The sequence below is a fragment of the Ornithorhynchus anatinus genome, chromosome 20 (assembly GCF_004115215.2).
Source record: "Ornithorhynchus anatinus isolate Pmale09 chromosome 20, mOrnAna1.pri.v4, whole genome shotgun sequence".
NCBI lineage: Eukaryota > Metazoa > Chordata > Mammalia > Monotremata > Ornithorhynchidae > Ornithorhynchus > Ornithorhynchus anatinus.
Window position 1 is genome coordinate 26,598,993 of NC_041747.1, and position 11,956 is coordinate 26,610,948.

The 11,956-nt window shown below is 42.8% G+C and overlaps 1 protein-coding gene across 1 annotated transcript in view; it reads right to left on the bottom strand.

Moving 5' to 3' along the window:
• Positions 1-8,953, bottom strand: part of LOC114805930 (cyclic nucleotide-binding domain-containing protein 2-like) — a 59,630-nt gene extending 50,677 nt beyond the window's left edge. The window contains exons 1-4 of the mRNA XM_039915018.1: positions 8,927-8,953; positions 7,552-7,619; positions 5,946-6,063; positions 2,891-2,965 (exon numbers count right to left, since the gene is read on the bottom strand). Of these exons, the coding sequence (XP_039770952.1) occupies positions 2,891-2,965; positions 5,946-6,063; positions 7,552-7,619; positions 8,927-8,953 (288 nt within the window). The remainder of the gene's footprint in view (positions 1-2,890; positions 2,966-5,945; positions 6,064-7,551; positions 7,620-8,926) is intronic.
• Positions 8,954-11,956: the final 3,003 nt, after the last annotated feature.

Below are 11,956 nucleotides of genomic sequence, written 5' to 3' on the forward strand. Positions count from 1 at the left end.
AATGAAAGACCAACAGCGATATTTTTGTTTGTTTGTTTTAAAGGAATTTGGCCCTTGTAGATAAAACTGCATTTGATTACAATACTAAAGTGCCAAGGATTGCTTTATCAAATATATTAAGTGTGCTATTTGTTAAGTACTTACTATGGGCTGAGCACTGTTACGCACTGGGGTAGATAATTAATTTGGACAGAGTCCCCGTCTCACATGGGGCTCACAGTCTTCGCAAGAGGGAGAACAAGTATTAAATTCCCATTTTGCAGACAAGGAAACTGAGGAACAGAGAAGTTAAGGGACTTGCCCAAGGATTAGTGACAAGTGACAAGCCCGGATTAGAATCCAAATCCTGTGACTCCCAGACCCGTGCTCTTTCCACTAGGCTTCACCTTGCTAATATACATATTGAAAAACAGAGCCACAGAAGTTAACGGTATATGTTTAAAAATCCAACTCTGAAGGCTCAGTTTAAAGCTGGCATGAAAAAGATGTCAGTCTATGAAGAAACAGAATTACACAGGCCTTCAGTAAAAGTAGAAGGAAAGTAAGGAATTGGAATTTTGAATTAATTTCTCCTGGCTCTCATGCTCACAGGAAAAACTGTTCTTAAGTAACAGAAAGCATAGTTCCTATGGAAAAGGAATTGAGGAGTGTGCTGGAAATCCTGACATTAAAACTCCTCCGCCAGTAGCTGGCAAGCATGACTTCTTTTTTTAACTTTGTGAAGACACCAGGTTTTGCGAATAACTCAATTCACATTTAAGAGTGTCTGACAAAAAGGTGATAAAATAAAGCAAGATGCACTCAATATCCTATAGATTACTTAAAATTCATATCTCCATGACAGTTCTGTATCGGCACCTCATGATTGCTGCATCTCGTGAATAACAATGTTTAAAAGCTGGGTGCGGGTGTGCATTCCTTAGCACTGCACAAATATCTGGCTACAGTACTGGTCTCCAAAAGTGTCCTTCCGTAGTGCCCAGAGGCAAAATGGAATAAGGGACAGACCCTTAGATTGGGAAACAAGAAATCAGGATTCCGCTGCTCCACAGTAAACTTTCAGGCCCGGGTTCAGTCACTGGAGTGCCCCGAGACAGAGATAACTTCACCATCCCCTCACCATTCAGTACGACATGTGAAATCATGGTAATAATAATAACAAGAAGAATTGCGGTATTTGTTAAGTGCTGACTATATGCCAAAAAGTGTTCTGTGCTCCGGGGTAGATACAAGATAATGGAGTTGGACACAATCCCTGTCCCACACGGGGCTCACAGTCTTAATCCCCATTTTACAGAGGAGGGAACTGAGGCCCAGAGAAGTGAAATGACTTACCCAAGGTCACACAGCAGACAAGTGGCGGAATCAAGATTAGGATCAGGATTCCCCAATCAGGATTGGGGAAGCAGCGTGGCTCAGTGGAAAAGAGCCTGGGCTTCAGAGTCAGAGGTCATGAGTTCGATTCCCGGATCTGCCACTTGTCAGCTGTGTGACTGTGGGCAAGTCACTTAACTTCTCTGTGCCTCAGTTACCTTCATCTGTAAAATGGGGATTAACTGTGAGCCTCACGTGGGACAACCTGATTACCCTCTATCTACCCCAGCGCTTAGAACAGTGCTCTGCACATAGTAAGCGCTTAACAAATACCAACATTATTGTTATTATTATTATTATTGTGATTATTACCCACGTCCACTGACTCCCAAGCCCTTGCTCTTTCCACTCGGCTACGCTGCTTCCTGTGGGGTGAAAGCCCCTTTGACACCATCACACCTACAGTGTTTCTCCAGGCTGACCCCTGATCCAGCTCCTTTTTTTAATGGTATTAGTTAAGTGCCTACTATGTGCCAGGCACTGTACTAAGCAGTGGGGCAGATGCAAGCTAATCAGATTGATCCAGAGTCAGTGGTTCTCCTCGCTGGACTCTGTTCACAAAGGCACTGCCTTGGATGGGCACATGTTTTTCCATCTCCGCCATTCCTCTGCCTCCGCACGGCCACCTTGCTTGAAGATGTGCCGTGAGGTAATTGGCTCACGGACTGCCTCAGGTCTGACTCTGGGGATTTCACTTATATTCACTTGACTTGTTTCTTCTTTTGTAGAATGGGCATTTTGCACCTTCCTTTCCCCTACCTCACCAGGGTGTCGTGGGAATTGTTCACTTACTTGATGGCTGGAGCGGGGAGGGGAGGGCTAGTATAAATCTAAGATGTCAGAATTACCTGTGGTTTGCTCGATAAGTTGATTAGAATGAGATGCTTGGCACCGAATGCTTTTTGGCTCTTTCCCAAAGGTATTTGTTACATATTAGAGAGCCCCCCAAAATTCAGTGTAGGGCATGTAATTAATTGGTGGAATTTATTGAGCCCTTACCGGGTGCAGAACATTGTACTGTGCACTTGGGAGAGCCCCCTAGGCTGTAAGCTCATTGTGGGCAGGGAATGTATCTGTTATTTTGTTATCTTGTACTCTCCCAAGCACTTAGTACAGTATTCCACTCACAGTAAGCACTCAATAAATACTACTGTCTGAGTTCAGTACAACAGAGTCAGTAGACTTGTCCCCTTCCCACAACAAGCTTGTAGAACATCTGAAATTCTAAATAATACTGTTCTGAGGTTTCAACCCAAACCCAGCCTGTGCTAGAACTGGCTTGAAAACCAGTAAGAAGCTTTTGACCATAGGTTTAGAAGCCTAGAGGCACAAGGTTCCTGGGAAATTGAACTTGGCTTACCTCAGCTTCCCCTCCATAAAGACCGGTTACCTCGAAAAGATTATTTTACTCATGTTCACTCAAGGTAATGTGAAGTAGTCAATAGATTTTTTTCTTGTAATAACATGATGGTATCTTAATATTTTGAAGAAACATGCATCGTTTCTCCAATCTTACTGTTTTGATGTCAGTCGGACTCCGATTTTCTGGTGGTCCTGAAAGGATTATCCGGGCCTCATTGCTGATTTTTTTCTGTAGAAAAGAATATCCCAATCACTTTATATAGAGTCAGAGTGAGATTATTCAAATCAGAGAATCCACAGCTCCAAGTCTTCTGAGAGCTTTTTTTCCACTATGTGAGCATAAAAAAATTCACACTCCTAGGAGCTAAATAGAAAAATGCTTAAAATAAATTAACTCTTCGGCTTCACAGTTTAAGTCTATCTCATAGGAAAAAGTGGAAGGAGGTAAACAAAAACACTCACCCTGTTTTTTAAATTGAACAGAGGTACCCTCTAAAAATTTTACATTTCCAGCAAGAGGCAAGTTTGGTCATTAGTGCCATCCACTGAGATTGTATCTGCTCTGGTAGTAATCTGAAAGCATCTTAAGAGTCTTTCACAAATTTGGAATAAAAATTGTTTTGCCCCTGTGGCAGATTGATTCTCTCGGGCTGACTTAGGCTCTCTCTACCGATGAGCCAAGAGCAGGAAGAAGCAACTTCAAAAAGACAAAGAAAATCACGATTTTTTTTCCAGGTAAGAGCAGGTGAAACCTTCTGGCATCTCTGCTCTGCTGCAGTATGGCATTTTCGGCTAAGATGTTTTACTTTTTTACTTAACTAAGCCTTATGCAAGCACAGTTTATGGAGGCCTGCACACCACTAGCGGTTTGCTTTGTTTTATTTTAATTTGAATTGCAGTGGCTTTGAAGGAGTCACAGGTTAATCGTGAATAACCTCAGGGTATTTTACCAAGGTTTCCTCTAAGCTATACTTGGCTCTGATGCAGAGAAAAACTGCTTATTTGCTACTTATGTGAGTGCTGAGGATTTGACTGTGTTGACTCTGAAATTCCTTGTTTAGATGTTTCAGGATGGAAATCCAAGCTCAGTTTCCTTGCAGTGGGTTCCATGATAGTAGCACATACCACACAACGAAGGGATATGTCCATCTCCAAAGAGCTGTTTCGCCTCAGGTAAAACACCTGTGTTACTAAAACTCTCCGAGCGGTTCATTGAAAATAAACATGCAAGCTCCTATGTAGTTTCCTGGTATACATTTCCCATATGGGACAAATCACACAAGTACGTTTCCCCTTTGAAATTCTTGTTAAATAATTATGAATGACAAATTAAATGCTTAGGTGCTCAAATCAAATGTTTGTAGAATTCAGAACACGAGTAGACGAGGGTGATCGACGAGGGAGATCTGTTGGACGTTGATAGAAAGTAAAGCGACATATGTTTTGAGTCAATTAATCTCATTAGGCCTTTCTTCGGCAGAATGCAGCTCCTTGGTTACATAGGCCACAACAGCTGTAAATCTTTATGTCGGTCGGTTTGCCAAGAAAAACAGGTTTATGGCTGCAGAGCAGGCATTATAGGTGCCACGCTTCGATTCGCTGGATCGGCTCCGTTCTCGTATATTCCAGCAATGTCATAACTGAGAATCATTTTTCCTCTCTCTCTTTCCTGTAGTTTTGTGTCTTTCTCTCCTACTAGACTATAAACTCCTTGGTAGTAGTAGTAATCATCAGTCAGTCAATCAGTCAATCACATTTATTGAGCACCTACTATGTGCAGAGCACTGTACTCAGCTCTGGGGAGAGTACAATACAACAATAAACAGACACATTCCAAACCCACAACAAGCTTAAAGCCAAGAGGGGGGGACGGACATCAATATAAATACATTCCAGATATGTACATAGCTGTTGTGGGCCTGGGTGGGGGTGATGAATGAAGGGAGCGAGTCGGGGTGATGCAGGAGGATTCATTCATTCAATAGTATTTCCTGAGCGCTTACTATGTGCAGAGCACTGAGAGTACTCTTACTGAGAGTAAGAGGGCTTAGTCAGGGAAAGCCTCTTGGAAAAGATGTGTCTTCAAAAAGGCTTTGAAAGAGGGCAAAGTAATTATAGGATGCAGAGCTCTGTATTAAGTGCTGGGAGAGAATACACAGGGAGGAATTAGATATGGTCCCTATCCCTCAGGGTCCTCTTAACTGTCCTCCAGCTAATCTCAATGTACACATGCCCTTCAAAGCAGCCAAAAATGGTTTCATCTGCAAATAGCTCAAACGGTTAGATGATGGTAATTGTTAAGCGCTTACTATGTGCCAACCACGGTACTAAGCGCTGGGATAGATAGAAGATCAATCAGGTCCCACATAGGGCTCATAGTCTAAGTAGGAGAGCGAATAGGTATTGAATCCCCATTTTGCAGAAGAGGGATCTGATAAGTTAAGTGACTTGCCCAAGATCACACAGCAAGCCATTGGCAGAGCCGGGATCGGAACCCGGATACTCTGGCCCCCAGGCCCGTGCTCTTTCCATTAGACCGTGCTGTTTCTGACATCGAAAACTAAAAGCATTAAGAATTGAATTGAACACAGTGAAGTAACCACAATTGCCATTTTGCTGACTTTTGTTGCAGTTAGATCTTGTTTGCTCTGATTGCTGTTGCCTGAATAAATGTCTCCCTGTCCTCCCCATTAGACTGTAAACTCCTTGAGGTCAGGGGGCACATCATATAAGTTTATCATTTGCTCCCAACCACAGTGCACTGCTCATAGAATGCATTCAGTAAATACTGTGTTCAACCCCGTTATCTCGTATCTACCCCAGCACTTAGTACAGGGCCTGACACCCAAGTAAGACCTTAACAAACACCCCCCAAAAATGATGAGGATGAAAGCCTCACTCTAGTACACACATCTTCTGAGTAATCCCATTAGATTTACTCCTTTGGGAACCAAACATGTTTTGTTGAGGAAGAAGTTACCAATTTATGTAAGGTTATTTCACAAAGTTCTGTTCCGTAACATTTTTCTCTCTTCTGAATGGCAACAATCTGACTCAGTCTCACAGATTGGGAAAATTTCCTAAAAACTCTCCAGCTTTTCTGCCTGCTTGCAGATAGCAATGCTCCGCAAGTCTAACAGCATCGATTTTACGATTGGGTTCCTTAATGAACTTTTTAGAATGTAAGTTACTAAAAACTGCATAAGTACCTCCATTTTAGCTTTGAAATAAGACAGGTCAAAGAGGAGGTCGTCCGTCTCTGTCTTGATTCCAGTGAACTGCAACTCTGTAAATGATAACAGTTCAGCTCTTGGTACAGTAGAGTTCCTGCAATTATAACAAAACCAAAAAAAGTTGGATTCGCAACTACACAAATTGATCTGCATTAAACATCTTGTGGAACAGAAATTGGTCTGTACCTTGCCTAGGAAATTCTACACTTAGTCATGTTCAAAAGTGATTCATTTTTGCAGTGATTTCTTTTTCTAATGAGAGCTTCCAAAGGTAGTCAGTTAGGTTAATAGAAAACTTGCAGTCTTAAGATACTGGTGTTAAGTGTAAGTTTCCATTGCACTTTATATGTGCTAGCCTAACCGCTGAAAACTATAGTTTATTATTATTATTGTTATTATTATTGTTATTGTTGTATAGATTGTAATGAAGACTCTTAAGCACCTCAGTCGTGCTAACTTGAATAAAATAATTTCAGAATATTTTCTTCTGTTTGGGAGCTTGTTATGTTTAGTTCTCTAGGTTTGAGTTTCCTTTGCATTGACACGATCTCAATGCCATCAGCACGAATGGAACAATTTAAGTCATAGCTCTTTTGGAGTTCCTCCAAAATGGAGCATTTTTCATAATTGACTTGATTTAAGACTATGAATACATTAGCAGACTTGGGAATATAGATAAATGTACGTATTCGGTGAAGAATAAATTGCTTTATCTTGGAGAGCAGAGCCCCAAACTAGTGTCCGGTTTCCATATCTTACTGCTTATATTCATTGAAATGCATATTATATATTGCATATATTGCAAAACCCTACTAGTGTTCTCTTTCCATTTCTTATTGCTGGTATTCATCAAAAGAAACAAAATATAAATCAGCAACCTACTCACTGCTATATCTGTGTCGACTATAGGGTGGTAATTGATTGTGCAGTAATGGAAATCTTCAGAGAAGTGAACTAATCTTACACTACCTGAGGCCCAGGGAACATTAAGATTTCTCGGTTCCAACCAACACTTTCTATTTCACCTGTACCTCTCATTTTCTACCTCGGTCTTCCTTCTTCTCCATTTGCCGTTCGCCTCCTCTCCCAGTCACCCGATCCCTTTTCCTCCATCATGTCCTTCTATCCACACCCGGTCTCCCCTATCTCTCTCTTGGAGAGAGTTTATCCCCTCACTCCAGGGCCCCAGGAATTCCCCTCTTAATTGGGATTACTCCCAATTAATTACTCCCAATTACTCCCATCCCCAATACGGGGATGTCCAGAAGAGCACCTAGTAATAATGATAAAAGTAATAATAATGAAGGTATTTGTTAAGCACTTACTCTGTGCCAAGCACTGTTCTAGGCGGTAGGTTACAAGGTAATCAGGTTGTCCCACGTGGGGCTCACAGTCTTAATCCCCATTTTACAGAGGAGGTAACTGAGGCACAGAGAAGTTAAATGACTTATCCGAAGTCACACAACTGATATGCGGGGGAGCTGGGATTAGAAGCCATGACCTCTGACTCCCAAGCCCGTGCTCTTTCCATTAAGCCATGCTGCCTCTCTAATATTAATATCAAGCTGTAGACAGTCCCTACCTGTACATTTTAATGAGATTGTGGATGACCTGGGTAACCAGAACAGCCCTGCGAAACTTTTGAATGATCTGCAACACAAAAATTAAAATGTTTTGGAACTTCTTTTTAGGAAAGAGCAAGAGGAAAAAAAACCAGCAAAGTGATGGATAACACTCTTTTGACAGTAAATGTTTAACATTTTTCAGCGGCCTTGCAGTACTTAACGAAAATCCTGTTACTGTGTTTTTGTTAGAGAATAATATCACTTAATGGAATGGGAAAGATCTCATCTGTTCATTTTAGTTCTTTTTTTCTTAGTCTTTGGTGGACTGGATATTACCAATGGCCAGCTCATTTTACCAAGTGTAACTTTCCTTCAGTTGGTTTGTTAACTTCTGGCAGAGTTGCCCCATTCTTTCACTCTTTTAAAGTAGCTAATTTCCATTCCAGGCTGGGATTTCTGGGATATGACCTGAAACTCTAATCACCTGGAACAATTTGAAAGAACAAAGATTGGCTCTAATATTTTGGCTCAAGTTCCTCCCTCCCCCACTTTCCTCTACTATATCTGCTTGTGTCAGCCTTTTATCTGACAGTTGCTTGAAGTTCTGACTGAGATAGATATATGTCTATATCTATCTCTAAATCTATAGATATAGAGATTTACCACAATGCACATGCGTGGTGGTTTGAACTGCTTTAGAATTAATACGTAAATGTCACATCATCATTGTGTATATTCAGTAGTATTTATTGAGTGCTTACTATGTGCAGAGCACTGTACTAAGCGCTTGAAATGTACAAATCGGTGACAGATAGAGACAGCCCCTGCCCTTTGACGGGCTTACAGTGTATACAGCAGTAGTTGTGTTACATTAAACTACCTACAACACTGTAGGTACTCTAGACAGTAAGCTAGAGTTGTGGGCATGGAATGTGTCTGTTTGTTGTTATATTGGGCTCTTAGTACGGTACTCTGCACACAGTAAGTGCTCAGTAAATACGACTGACTGTCTGGCAACACGACTCCATTCTTCCCTCAGCTAGGAAGAAGGAGCCGGAGGAGTGGTACTTACCTACTTACTGTGCAGTCGAACCGTGGGTCACTTCCTCCCTCCTCTCTGGAGCTCCCTCCTCCTTCCCCTCTGACAGACCACTGGTCACCCCATCATCAAAGCCTTATCACGTTCGTATCTCCTCCTAGAAGCCTTCCCTGACAACCCTCTCATTTCCCCACCCAATTTTCCCTCCCTTCTCTGACACCTAGGCATTCAATCATATTTATTGAGCGCTTACTCTGGGCAGAGCACTGTACTAAGCACTTGGGAGAATATAACATAACAATAAACAGACATTCCCTCCCCACAACGAACCGACAGCCTAGAGGGATCCATACCTCTAGAATGCACTTGGGTCTGTCCATCGTAGATTCTCCCAAGTGTTAAGTACGGTGTTCTGTACAAGTGCTCAAATAAATACAGTCGAAAAAGAGAATGAAAAGACATTTTGAGGAAGGAGAAAGAGAGAGAAGTGAGGAAGACAACACAGAGGAAAATGAGGAAAGGGAGAGAGGAGGGGGAGAAAGAAGAGAGAGAAGGGGAATGTCCACTCTTCCCAGCACCCAGTGCAGCACTCTGCCCACAGTAAGTGCTCAATAAGTACAATTGATTGATTGAGTGGAGACTTTTGCGCACCACCCGCTCTGTGTGGGTGGCAGTGGCGGCGAATGGCGACTATGCCCCCAGGGATGACCACTTGGGCCTGGCTGGCATCAGCCCCAGCCGAACTCACCTCTCCTGGCTACTCAGCGGCTTTAAATTGAGGGATGTCTTCTTCCACCTCTATTGAAGTTTCCCAATCACTTAGTAGTGTCTTGCACACCGTAGGCACTCAGTGAATATGATTGATTGATTGACGGGGCCGCCACAGCCCCTGGGGGGAAGCAGCAGGGGCAGACTGGAGGAGGAGCAGTTTAGCCATGGTGTCTGCCATCCTCAGGCATGGCGCTCTGTCATCCTGACCACACCAGAAGCTCCCAAAGACATCCCAGGGTGACAGAGTTCAGCCGTTGTGGCACGGGTGGCGACAGCAGAGATGACTTCCTCTTTCCATCTCCCTTCCCCAGTCAAAGCTTGCACTATTAACTAAAGATGGGGCTCTGGGATTTTCAAATCTCTAAAACCCACGACTGTCCACCTACAGCAGAACTTTGGGGCACCTTAACTACTCCAGAATTATCACGGCAGTGTACTCTTCAACTTCATCCCAGTACCCCATATACGGCCCAGTGCCAAAAATAGGAATGGGAAGAAACTGGGAAAAGGGAAGGGAAAGAGGAGATACCACCCCACCCCCTTATTTCAGGCAAAAGTCTGTGGAGGAGCCCGGAACGTGGTATTATCTCCCTCTTTTAGGAAGAATCTAAAAAGAAGAATGCTTTCTTGAATTTTTTCTGAGATTCTCTTTGAACCCTGTTGTATCTCCGTAAACCAGAACAGAGAGGGAGGATCGGGAATATTCTTTATAGGATGCAGTCCGCTTTCAGGGGGGTTCACCGGCTAAAATATTTATGGAATAGAACTTGGGAATTTTTAGAGAAGGGGCTACAGCCTCAAGCTTTTGTGCTGATCCCGGGTCTTGCTCTGTAATGTTGAATATTTCAGGAGTTTATCTATGTGGGTAAATAAATGTTTAATCTCTTTCCATAATCTACGGTAAAAGCAACTGTCACTTGCACTTGGCGTCTGTGGCAGTTCCAGGTAAGCGGAATGAAGTGACACAGAACGGGTGAGCTGGGGAGCATGGCAACAAGCAGGCCTGGTTTCGATATTTGGCTCCGTGAGTTAAAAATAATAAAAATAGTGGTATTTGTTAAGCACTTACTCTGTGCCAGGTGCTGTACTAAATGCTGGTGTGGATACAAGCAAATTGGATTGGACACAGTTCCTGTCCCACCTGGGACTCACGGTCTCAATCCCCCTTTTAGAGAAAAATTTGCCACCCCCGCTTGTTCGGTGTGACATCGTAGCTTTTGTGCACACCCATAGCATTCTGTATGATGACGGGAGTCAAAAGGATCTAGGTTCTAATTGTGGCTCTGCCACTTGTCGGTTGTGTGACCTTGAGCAGATCACTTAACTTCTCTGTGCTTCATTTACCTCATCAGTAAAATGGGGATTAAGACTGTTGAGCCCCATGTGGGACGGGGACCGTGTCCAACCTGATGACTTTGTATCTACCCAAGCACTTGGAACAGTGCCTGGCACCTAGTAAGCATTTAAAAAAAGAATTCCAAAAAAAAAACTGTGCTTACACACAGCATTCAATATGAAGTCCTAACGTTATGCTGTGTATACACACAGCAGTCAGTCGATTGATATGATGTCGTCGCTTTAGCCTCTGTGTGCATGCGGGGTTTTTTGTGACATCATGTGGCCCAGTGGAAAGATGACAAGATTGGACTCCAGGAGACCCAGGTTCTAGCCCCAGGTCCACCACTTGCTGCTGTGTAGCCTTAGGCAAATCACTAAACTCTGTGCTCACTAAACTCTGTGCCCCATTTTCTTCCTCTGTAAAATAGGGATTAAATACTCATTCTCCCTCCAACTTTGACTATGATCCCATTGATTGATTGATTGATTGATCGATCAATTATAGTATATGCTAAGTGCTTACTAAGCGTCAAACAATGTTCTAAACTCTGGGAAAGGTACAATTTAATTAAGTCAGGCAGACCCTGTCCCGCGTGGGGCTCACAATCTAAGTAAGAGGGAGAACAGGTATCCCCGTTTTTCAGTTGAGGAACTGAGGCATAGAAAAGTTAAGTGACTTGCCTAAGGTCACACTGCAAGCAATTGGCAGAGCAAGGATTAGAACCCAAGCCCTTTTGACACCGAGGCCTGTGCTCTATCCACTAGGCTACACTGCTTTTCAGTGTGGGACAGGGACTATTTCTGATTTTAGCACCTTGAATTTATCCCATTGTTTAGCACAGAGTAAGCATTTAAAAAGTACCGCACTTCGAAGCCCTTGTGTCTAATGACTCCCGATTCAGGGAAATGTATATTGACAAGGGGCCAAGGCAGTGAAAGCAGAATGCACTTACGTAGTTGAGAAAGAACCTTTTGGTTCCAGTCTTCCACTGGCTGTTTAATGGCATGGTTGGGAAAACGAAACAGGGTTTCAAACTGCAGGAAAGAGTAATGGACCCTCACCTTTTAAGTAAGAAGAAAAAAAATCCATACTGAAGTAATAGTAGCCCGACATTGTGAATAAACAATCTGTATGGCAATTACTGCCTTAGTGTAGCACTAAACCCAAGTGCTTATTGTGAACCCGAGTTTCAGGTTCAATAATATACTTCAATTTTTAGAAGACATTATTACAGTTACTCCCAATTATTTCTCCCTGAGGAAGCATATTTGTG